Source organism: Neoarius graeffei, chromosome 1 (genome assembly GCF_027579695.1).
Source record: "Neoarius graeffei isolate fNeoGra1 chromosome 1, fNeoGra1.pri, whole genome shotgun sequence".
In the NCBI taxonomy this organism is placed as follows: Eukaryota; Metazoa; Chordata; class Actinopteri; order Siluriformes; family Ariidae; genus Neoarius; species Neoarius graeffei.
In genome coordinates, this window is record NC_083569.1 from 44,063,222 (window position 1) to 44,075,449 (window position 12,228).

The following is a 12,228-nucleotide window of genomic DNA, read 5'->3' on the forward strand; positions in this document are numbered from 1 at the left end:
CCCGGTGGTTTTCTCTCTGTCCCTCAGGCAGTAACGTGAGAGGCTGCCTAAGGGTAAAGAAAACAATAACGTCACGCACTCACCAACCAATCCCGGGCGACATCTCGGTGCTGAAAGGAACTTCCGGGAAGATTTTCTAGTTTCGGTTGTGTTGCCAGATTGGGTGGTTTCAAGTGCATTTTGGTGGGTTTTGAACATATTTTGGGCTGGAAAACGTCAGCAGTATCTGGCAACACTGCCGGCGGGAAGATTTTCTATTTTCGGTTTACAGCGCTGACTCAGTTCGTGCAATCGCTGGTGCTGCTGCATAGGCTACCGTGTAAGCTCTGTCAATTTCAGCGACAAATTAAAAATGGAAGCGGACGAATTGGTTCCTAAAAGAACTAGTAAAGGGGTCAGTCATCTGGCATTTTTTGGATATCGCGAGGAGGACGTGGAACAGCAAATCGCCAGTTTGTAAAGTGTGCAAAAAAAAACCTGTCATCACGAAAGGCAGCAGCACTACAAATTAGGGATGGCGAAAACTAAAAAAAATCTTGGGCCGACCACCGAGCCTCATTAGCCGGTTAAAGTCGGTTAACCTATGAGTTTAAAATTCTAGGAATTGGAATTATTACAGGGATGCAAACGGCGCGCCTTTTGGCGGATGCCGCCCTCTCCACAGCTGAATCGCGCAGATCCGACCTTCCTTTCCCAAGGGGGGGCGTTGGAGCGCCCGACCACAAGTTAATCAAAGCAAATTCTGCATATAAGCAAATTCCGCCACAGTCCACGAAACACAGGAAGTACAAGCACGAGAAGAAAACAGCAAATCAGAAAGCCGCACATGCCCCGCGCCGAAGCCGCGCAAAATTTAATGTACAGTTTAATAAACTGATTGCGCTGCTTCCGCGCAAAACGCGCGGCAGCCCCCCGATCCACTGCCCTCCTCCCCCACGCCTCATGGACTGCAACGGCACCCGCCTATTTAGTAATTTTAATACAGAATCCACCTTGAAATTACAATCGGACACTCCAATGCCCCCCCCCCCCCCCCCCCCCCCCCCCAAAAAAAAAGGATCTGGGCGATTCAAAAAAAAAAAAGTCGGCATCTGCGCCTTTAGTTTGTGTGGAGAGATATGATCTGCAATAACATGCATTGTTGGCTACAGACTGAAACATACTTTCAGAATGCACTGGCCAAGGCAGGACTAAACTCCATGTGCCTTCTAATAATAATAAAAAAAAAAACAGAATAGTAATTTGTAAGCTAAAAAGCATGTGTCTACACTTTTTTCTTTCGCCGAGTGGCAGCTGGGCGGGACATGACTGAATGGGTGTTTCTGATTTGTCAGCTGTCTTTAACTAGGACGGGAGGGCGGGACATGACTGAATGGGTGTTTCTGATTTGTCAGCTGTCTTTAACTGGGGCGGGAGGGCGGGACATGACTGAATGGGTGTTTCTGATTTGTCAGCTGTCGTCCTTACACCGTATGGCATGCCCCAAGCATTTACAACACGGAATTCCAGGTTCTCCGCTCCAAAATCGGCAGCTTCAAAACGATTTTTTTTTTTTTTTTTTAACCGACAACCAAAAAAAAAATTAACCGGTTGACGTTGATTCGGTCAACCACTGGTCAAACGGTCATCGGTTAACATCCCTACTACAAATATGTTCCATCACCTGAAAACTCACCTGGTACAGTATGAAGAGTCTCTTAAACTCCGAACTACTTGCCCACAAGCTAAACCCCACCCCCCCCCCCCCCCCCCCCACGAGCTAAACAAATGACCATAGCGGCCTCGTTCTCCAAAGCCACCCCATATGAGAAAACGAGTCAGAGATGGAGAGCTATAATGGATGCAATCACTAACTTCATTGCCGAAGACATGATCCCAGTTAGTATAGTGGAAAAACCAGGCTTCCAAAAATTACTAAACGCACTCGATCCCAAATATGAGTTGCCTGGTCGCAGACATTTTACAGAGAAGGCAATACCGGAATTATACACATCTGAGAGGCAGAGCCAGAAAACATTCAGTTCAAAAGTGTGCAAAGAGAAAAATTGTTTTGCAGAGCTCTCTCTTCTCTCCCTCCATCTCTCTCTCTCTATTGTGAATGTTCCAGTGGTTCTCAGTAGTCAGGTTAATAGCTTGGAGATCTATTTTTTAAAATAATTTAATGAATGAGCACTTTTCTTATTTAGGCTAAATGTCTTTCTCAGTGTTGAGCTTGCACTTTATTGATTTGAGCTCTGAGCAGCTCTGTATTGTGTTGCCCCTTTGTTGCAATTTTCAAGATTGTTTTTGCAGTTTGTGCCACATCTTTGTTGAATAAAAATAGTCTTATTTCAGTTCAATTGTGATTAATCACTAACATGAAAATTTAAAATGTGTTGTTGAAAACCACCTGTAAAAGTTAACCAAGAATGTTATTTAATCTGCAGGGATTGTAGTGAAAACAGTAAAGAGTTAAAGTTAGATTTCATGGGGTCCTTTTAGAGGAGATTTAAATATATCGAGATGTATATCGTGAAATGGAGAAACTTTATCGGGATATTCATTTTTTCCCATATCGCACAGCCCTAGTTAAACCTATAATGAGGAAGACATTGTTGTTTTTACATAATAATGAGACAGTGCTATTACATGCTTTAAGATGTTATTTCTGAGCAAGTACACATGGTGGTATTATTATTAAGTGACTGTTGAACCACAGAGATCATTTCCTGGAAAATAATACTGAGAGCCCAGGTGCACCATCATTTATTCAGATACATGTAAGCAAATGCAACCACATGGTTCCTCAGAATAAAACCTCAGCCTGGTCAGTGTGCTGCTTGGTATATTTTAAGTGAGAACATTTACTTAAATAAGGCCTCTGTAATTGGCGCAAGCTGTAGTGGTTTTGCAGCCATAATGTATGTACAAAGCTATCACGCTATGGCAAAAGCTAATGAAATGTAATTATAAACATTGTGTTTATTATTTAGAAATGTGACACATTATGACCAATAATTTTATATTTAGATATTTTAATTTTATATTCTCTAAACTAGGGGCGGCACGGTGGTGTAGTGGTTAGCGCTGTCGCCTCACAGCAAGAAGGTCCTGGGTTCGAGCCCTGGGGCCGGCGAGGGCCTTTCTGTGCGGAGTTTGCATGTTCTCCCCGTGTCCGCGTGGGTTTCCTCCAGGTGCTCCGGTTTCCCCCACAGTCCAAAGACATGCAGGTTAGGTTAACTGGTGACTCTAAATTGACCGTAGGTGTGAACGTGAGTGTGAATGGTTGTCTGTGTCTATGTGTCAGCCCTGTGATGACCTGGCGACTTGTCCAGGGTGTACCCCGCCTTTCGCCCATAGTCAGCTGGATAGGCTCCAGCTTGCCTGCGACCCTGTAGAAGGATAAAGCGGCTAGAGATAATGAGATGAGATTCTCTAAACTGTTTCTCAAGCGCATTTTCTCATCTCCACTACTGTCATTGGCTAATTCTCGCCAAGTCTCTCGGCGAAGTCTCGTGAGTCGGAGGCATGTCCGGGCGAGTACAGGCATTTAGTAGGCACTCTTATCCAGAGCGACGTATAACGTACCCAGAGTAGCCCAGGGAGCAGTTGGGGGTTAGGTGCCTTGTTCAAGGGCCGAAAGTGTTAGTGTCACAGATTATCATGGAGAAGGAAGAGCTACCGTATTGAATTGCGTAGTATCATGTCGCCTTGAATCACATTGTGTTGAATCAAATCTTGTTGAATTGCTCTGCATCTCAATAGCAGTGACTCGTACTGTATCGTGTTACTAGTTGCTTCATATGTATCTTTTAAGGTATCGGATCACATCAGCCTCAGTGATGGAGATGCACGTCTGTAATAGTTACATTTAAAGGGCATATCAGGGGTAAATTCTGGAGCGAGATCAATGTGATTCTCGTATTTTATATTAAACTTGGGTCAAATATCCGTCGCATTTTGCACAATTTTTTTTACCTTGCGCAATACCAGAAAAATTCAGTTGAAATCAAGCCGTTTGAGGCGAATTGGTCCGCCTCTGAAAAAACTTGGCATTTGGATTTCCCGGCAAACACTGATTTTCGTGGCGTCGCGTGCGGGACGCCTCCCTCTGAATCCTACGTCAGCACTGGTTTGTTTATGAGAAAACGACCTGGTGGTTTTCTGCAAATTTCTTCAACGTTATCGCGTAATTATTAAAATGGTTAACAGATGTATCGTAGGAGGGTGTAGCAACACCAATCATGATGGGATTAGTACTCATCACTTTCTAAAAGACCGGACAATGAGAGAGAAATGGGAGCGCTTCGTTCGAGGCACCCGGAAAAATTGGCTACATGCTACAGACTACAGCATTATTTGCGGTGCTCACTTCACAAGACTTTGAGAACTATTTGCAGTGGGAAATGGGCTTCGCGAAGCAACTTGTCATTATTGTTGGCCCTGGGTTCTCCTGTTTCCATTTCTTGAGATTCTTCTTTGTCTTCCTGGCTCGGGGCTGTTTGCCAATCACGCCGAGGAGGCTCAAACCGGTAGGGCCGCAGCCCTTCCACCACCGTATTATTTACATCCCCGGTGTTGTCTCCGTCGTCTTCACTACTTGAATCATCATCAAATCCAAACAGATGAAGCCCCAATTCTGACATCTCATTATATTCTTCATCCAAAGGTGAAGTAACATTGCGCTCAGGTGACAATTTCAATGCAAAATCGCTAGCTGCTAAACTTGGTCTACACAGGCTGTGCACTGAAACTGTCCAAAGCTCGCGCAGCCTGCTGGCGGTTCCGCAGATGACGTCACGAATCTGGCTCCAGACTCGCTTGGGATTTTTCCAGATGCGTTTTATTTTATTTTTTTCTGCTGTAGACAGATGGCCTTGTGTAAAATTACCCTTCTGGATGAGTGTGTAAAGGGACATTCTTTTCATATTAAAAAAATAAATTGGTCTTTTTGCACTTTTTAAACATTATGAAACATCCACAAAATTAGTTAGTTCCTGTTATCGCTGTTATGCATTATATTTTGTGTGTCTAGTTAATAAGGCTGTTGCAGAACACTAACATTTGAGCTTCCCCTCATGAATGTGAAATACATTTCTATTCATATAAAACTTTGCATACAGTGGGGCAAAAAAGTATTTAGTCAGTCACCAATTGTGCAGGTTCTCCCACTTAAAAAGATGAGAGAGGCCTGTAATTTTCATCATAGGTATACCTCAACTATGAGAGACAGAATGAGAAAAAAAATCCAGAAAATCACATTGTCTGATTTTTAAAGAATTTATTTGCAAATTATGGTGGAAAATAAGTATTTGGTCAATAACAAAAGTTCATCTCAATACTTTGTTATATACCCTTTGTTGGCAATGACAGAGGTCAAACGTTTTCTGTAAGTCTTCACAAGGTTTTCACACACTGTTGCTGGTATTTTGGCCCATTCCTCCATGCAGATCTCCTCTAGAGCAGTGATGTTTTGGGGCTGTCGCTGGGCAACACGGACTTTCAACTCCCTCCAAAGATTTTCTATGGGGTTGAGATCTGGAGACTGGCGAGGCCACTCCAGGACCTTGAAATGCTTCTTACGAAGCCACTCCTTCGTTGCCCGGGCGGTGTGTTTGGGACCATTGTCATGCTGAAAGACCCAGCCACGTTTCATCTTCAATGCCCTTGCTGATGGAAGGAGGTTTTCACTCAAAATCTCACGATACATGGCCCCATTCATTCTTTCCTTTACACGGATCAGTTGTCCTGGTCCCTTTGCAGAAAAACAGCCCCAAAGCATGATGTTTCCACCCCCATGCTTCACAGTAGGTATGGTGTTTTTTGGATGCAACTCAGCATTCTTTCTCCTCCAAACACGACAAGTTGAGTTTTTACCAAAAAGTTCTATTTTGGTTTCATCTGACCATATGACATTCTCCCAGTCCTCTTCTGGATCATCCAAATGCTCTCTAGCAAACTTCAGAGGGGCCTGGACATGTACTGGCTTAAGCAGGGGGACACGTCTGGCACTGCAGGATTTGAGTCCCTGGCGGCGTAGTGTGTTACTGATGGTAGCCTTTGTTACTTTGGTCCCAGCTCTCTGCAGGTCATTCACTAGGTCCCCCTGTGTGGTTCTGGGATTTTTGCTCACCGTTCTTGTGATCATTTTGACCCCACGGGGTGAGATCTTGCGTGGAGCCCCAGATCGAGGGAGATTATCAGTGGTCTTGTATGTCTTCCATTTTCTAATAATTGCTCCCACAGTTGATTTCTTCACACCAAGCTGCTTACCTATTGCAGATTCAGTCTTCCCAGCCTGGTGCAGGTCTACAATTTTGTTTCTGGTGTCCTTTGACAGCTCTTTGGTCTTGGCCATAGTGGAGTTTGGAGTGTGACTGTTTGAGGTTGTGGACAGGTGTCTTTTATACTGATAACGAGTTCAAACAGGTGCCATTAATACAGGTAACGAGTGGAGGACAGAGGAGCCTCTTAAAGAAGAAGTTACAGGTCTGTGAGAGCCAGAAATCTTGCTTGTTTGTAGGTGACCAAATACTTATTTTACCGAGGAATTTACCAATTAATTCATTAAAAATCCTACAATGTGAGTTCCTGGATTCTTTCCCCCATTCTGTCTCTCATAGTTGAAGTGTACCTATGATGAAAATTACAGGCCTCTCTCATCTTTTTAAGTGGGAGAACTTGCACAATTGGTGGCTGACTAAATACTTTTTTGCCCCACTGTATTAACAATTGTACATTTATTATTTATTATTAGTCTCAGATTAGGTTGTGTCCACTATTCATGTCCCTGTGAATGAGTTACTACAGAAACAATAACACAGTAAAATGAGCACACTGATGGAACCTTGTGATTGTCAGAACATTTATTCCCACCTCCTGACCAGGGGTGTGAGGGTTTGAAACGATTGTGGTATGATAAACTTGTCTACAATTTTCGGCTTCCCCATATAAATTAGTCTTTTAAAGATACACAAGGCACAATTTATTATGAAATCTTTATTTAAGACCTGGTCTTCCCAGGCAGTCTCCCGTCCCCATACTAACCAAGTCCTTAAGGCACAATGAATGGTGCAGATCTCCATTTCTTTAAAAAAAACAAACAAACCACCCAACAACTTTATCACACGTACACTTAAGCACAGTGAAATTCCTCTGTGCATTTAACTCATCTGAAGCAGTGAACACACACATACCCAGAGCAGTGGGAAGCTGTGCTACAGTGCCTGGGGAGCAGTTAGGTGCCTTGCTCAAGGGTACTTCAGCCCAAGGCCACCCCTGTTAACCACACCGCATGTCCTTGAACTGGGGGCGGGAAACTGGAGCACCTGGAGGAAACCCACACGGACACTGGGAGAACATGCAAACTCTGTACAGAAAGGCCTCCATCAGCCAGTGGGCTATATAGCCCTTGGCCTCTTGCCTATACAGCTAGGGTTACAGTGGGGGGCGCTAGTCCCCACTCACATCTGTATTGCAGCGTGCTTTGCCAGACTACCAGTAGAATTTGTGAGCTCCCAATCGAGAGGCAGACATAAGCAGTTGTTATATGGAGCAGTTTGCAGTTGCTTGGTTTAAAAAAAAAAAAATACTGGTTTTGTTTAGCTATATTGCTCTATACATAGTGCATTGTGTGTACAACACGTACGGATCACAAAGCCTAAGTGTAGAGAAGCAGCGGATGCTGTAGTATGACTTAAGGGGAGCCCAGAGGGAGGGGGTTTACCAATTTTTGTGGAATCACACTGTGACACAAAAGGGATGAGGATTAATCAGTATTTTGAGAAAAAGTCCATGGCTATTCAGCAACGCTGTGGTATAAACAAAGCATAAATAACTCAAGATGCATTACTAAATTCTCAAGTCAGAATAAGCTGTCTGAAAGCAATTCATGTGTTTTTGTTTTTAATCCCGTTAATCTGTTTGGACCTTACAGATTCTGAAGAAGATCCTGATGACAAGCATGACCTTGAGAAACCCATCGTCTAGCAGATGTTGGAATGTCCAATATCGCTTTGTGTAAAGTGTGCACGTGTGTGTTTGTGTGTGTGTGTGAGAGAGAGAGAGAGAGAGAGAGAGAGAGAGTGTCTCTTGGTTGCTCAGGGGTAATCAGCACTGTGCCATCACTGAGGTCTCGGCATGTGTGACCCTGCCTTGAGCTGAGTTTTAGTTTCTGTGTTTTATCATCCAAGTGATCTTGACAGCCACTCTGGTTTCACCATTGCCAACATTGTTCTTCAGCCTGACCTTATTCTCAGTCCAGCACTCCGTTGTAATCCATTTACACAGAACAATCCAGTGAGAATCATGTTCGTTTGTTTTAATTGATACGATACCAGACACCGTGGTGCACGTCCATGTTGTTTTTGGATTTGATCATGAACAAATATCAAGGTTAAAAATGAACAGCTGTTTGCCTTTGCTTTTCAGCATGTGCCGAAACACTTTGACGTTTTTTTTTTTTTTTGGTCCACACTTGTTTACGGCTCTACAGTTGCAAATGGCTGCAATTGTGACTTCCTGGTGTCTTACATAACGAGGGCCAATGATGCCCTTGTTTTCCATTAACTGGAGTTGCAGTTGCACAGCCACAGGTTATTGGAGTGTTCAGCATCACATTTATTTACTTTGTTCTTTATACTATACCATTCAATCACCATTTGCTGTCAGTCCTTGTATATGAAAGACCTTAAAATATAACGATTATATTTGACCTAGAGCATGTTTGCTTACCCTCAGACTAACATGCACCATAAAGGGCTCGCTTGATTCTGCATGATCATAAACTGTTTACTACACTTGTGTTATACGATCATTTGTTCACAGTAATATATGCTTGTTGTCAGTCAGTGGACATTACAAACATATTACATTCACGAGACTTTTTAGTTATTTGATTTTTGAGCTAATACTTTAGGCAAGAGCTTCTGTGTAGGAGGGTTATGTGAAACCCTCAGCCTTCGAGATTTGAAAATCGTTGTGTGCCATTCAATTTTTTTTCATGATAAATGTAAATTAATTTGTTTTAATTAAAGTTTCTGTTTATTTCAGATTACACTGAGTCATGCTTTTTTTTGGAATTGACATACAACATTTATAGCAAGGTGATAAAGTGGTCAGAGATGTTGGCATATATTTGCACTTTGAGCTATATTTGAGGCCTGACGTGAGAACTTTGCACCACTAAATCTCACTCTCATACACACACGTTCTGCAATAGCTAGTAGCTTGTCAGCTCAGCAAAAATGTGGTGAAGCTGCTGCATCTGTTTTATTTCCAGTCAACACTCTCAGTTGCAGTGGGGGGGGGGGGGGCACTCCAGAATTTCCACACATAGCTGTTCAAACAAAATTTATTCATATTAGAATGACCTTTTTTAAATAATAGTATTTTCTCAAGAATGTGTAGAAATTATTGGTATAAATTCAAACAATTTGGCTTTTGTTCCTTGCTTGCTTGCAGTGTACAGGATCTTTGTTTTTAACCATGTCCTGTTTCTCTGGGTAAAAAAAATATCTATTACCCATTACCTTAGTGAAACCAAAGAAGAGACCAATGGTTCTTTATCTGCATATATTAGGTAATGGATATACAAAATACTAACCCCATTTCCAGAAAAGTTGGGATGTTTTAAAAAAGTGATTGTTAATTAGTGTGAACCTTTATTTATCTGATAAATGTACAAAGAAAAGATTCTGAATAGTTTTACTGACCACAGTTTATATTTACAAAATACAATTAGGTTAGAATTTGATGCCTGCAACACACTCGAAAAAAAAAAGATGGGACAGAGGCATTATGATCATTTGTATTACATCACCTTTTGCTTGTATGTACCATCAGCAATGACAACAGCCTGGATAAAGAGATCAGCGCCAGGATCTGCAAGGCCAGCCAAGCACTTGGTCACCTCCGTGCACGCGTCCTGAACCAGCACAGCATCAAGCTGTCCACCAAGCTCAAGGTATACAGGGCTGTGGTCCTCACCAGCCTCCTCTACGGATGTGAGTCGTGGACCCTGTACAGACCCTGTACAGACCCTGTACCTTAAGCAGCTAGAGTGTTTCCACATGCGCAGCCTCAGGTTCATTCTGAATATTCGCTGGCAGGACTGGGTTACAAACCTCGAAGTCCTTGACCGAGCCGAGTCCACCAGCATCAAAGCCATGATCTTGAAAACCCAACTCCGATGGGTAGAACATGTTCAAATGGAAGATCATCAGCTACCCAAACAGCTGCTGTTCGGAGAACTGTGCTCAGGCAAGCGAAACCAAGAGCCACGAAAACGCTACAAAGACTGCGTAAAGGCCAACCTTGCACATGCTGGAATCGCCCCAAAACAGCTAGAACAACAAGCGCTAGACAGATCAAACTGGCGCACACTAACACGGTGAGCCCAGCTCACCTTTGAAGAAAAAAGACGGGAAGACATCACTGACGCGAGAACAAGAAGAAAGGCCTCAATTGCGAAGCCGAACGAACCTGGACAGTTCCCCTGCCCTCACTGTTCCTGCACCTGCCGCTTGAGGATTGGGCTGCTGAGCCACCTCCGAGCCCACAGCAGAAGTAATCAACCATAAGAGGACAACGTCATCGTCAGACCAATGGACAACCAAAGAAGGAAGGAAGGAGGAGGATATCACCTTTCCTTCAAAAACACTTTTTAATCGTATGGGATCTGAGGATACTAATTGTTGCAGTTTTGCAATTGGAATTTTTGTCCATTCTTGCTTGATACAAGACTTCAGCTGCTTAATAGTCCATGGTTGCCATTGTCTGATTCTTCTCTCTGTGATGTGTCATACAGTACCTTCTCAATAGGAGACAGATCTGGACTGGCAGCAGGCCAGTCAAGCACACGCACTCTGTCTACAAAGCCACGCTGTTGTAGCCCGTGCAGAATGACGCCTGGCATTTAGTGGGGCTGTTAAGCTCTTATTATCAGAAGAATTGTGCACAAAATGAAAAAAGCATGAAACTTTCAGAGTTTGTTCTTGAAGGCATAAGCTTTAATTTGAGACATGGAGGCATTCTCAGTTTGACCTCTGGGGTCAGCTAGAGGTCATTGACCTCCTTGATGGCACATTTCTATGCATGAAATTAGAAAAGGCTGTATTTTAACACCTAAATGTGATGTAAATATAAAATAAATGTGTTTTCCATGTTACTGGGCATGAAAAAAATCATATATAATACTGATATTCCTCTTAGGGGTAACTTCAGGGGTCAGGTAGAGGTCATTGACCTTTGAAATTTGAAGTTTCTATGCATGACATTCTAGACGGGTGTATCTTAGGATCTAAATGTGAAATTAATGTGTATTTCCTTGTTTCTGACCATGAGAAACCCATTTTTAATACTGGTATTACTCTTACAGGTCATCTCTGGGGTCAGCTAGAGGTCACTGACCTCCAGCATAATGCATATCTATGCACGAAATTAGAAACGGGTGTATCTTGGGTTCTAAATGTGATAGAAATGTAAACTAAATGTGTATTTCCATGTTTCTGGCCATGATAAACTAATTTCTAATACTGATATCATTTTTATAAGTCACCTCTGAGGTCAGCTAGAGGTCACTGACCTCCACGATAATGCATTTCTAAGCATGAAATTAGAAGCAATCTATCTTTGGATTAAAATGTGAAATACTGTAAATGTAAAGTAAATATATGATTCCATGTTTCTGGACATGACACAACTCATTTCTGATAAGTAAAACATCTCCAGTGGTCACAAACTATGTCAGAAGCTGAACACAGTTGCCCCATTTCCATTGATAATTTCAAAGTGAGTAATGTTTTGGAGCATTTGCTCTCATTTGCACTAGAGTTGAAGAATACAGTATATTGTAGTTTAATTTTCAGTCATTTTAATGTTGGACATTGATAGGGCAATTCTAAATTCACAGGAATAACTATATGTCAGTCTAGCAGAGGTAGAGATTCAACGGAATTTTCATGTTCATGTTTTGTGTGTAGCCCATTATTTTCCCGCGGTTCAGAGTGGGGCAAGATCACTGGAAAACATCCCCCCTACACAAGATGCTTTGAGGCAACACATAAAAAGAGCAATGTACCAGGCTAATATATGAAACCTTGCTTTGGTTTCTCAACCATGTTTGCCCAGTCCATCAGACTGGGGATGGATTGACACCGATGCTGGATGGCAGCCACTTTGGACAACACTCCCTGAAGCTTCACAGGCTTGCTATGAACTTGTGCACTGTGGTTGCAAAAAGGGTTGTAC

At 42.6% G+C, this 12,228-nt stretch overlaps 1 protein-coding gene across 1 annotated transcript in view; it reads left to right on the top strand.

Annotated features, from left to right (window-relative positions):
- Positions 1–9,034, top strand: part of stard3nl (STARD3 N-terminal like) — a 40,765-nt gene extending 31,731 nt beyond the window's left edge. The window contains exon 8 of the mRNA XM_060932311.1: positions 7,916–9,034. Coding sequence (XP_060788294.1) covers positions 7,916–7,968 — 53 coding nt within the window. The 3' untranslated portion in view covers positions 7,969–9,034. The remainder of the gene's footprint in view (positions 1–7,915) is intronic.
- The last annotated feature ends 3,194 nt before the right edge of the window (positions 9,035–12,228 follow it).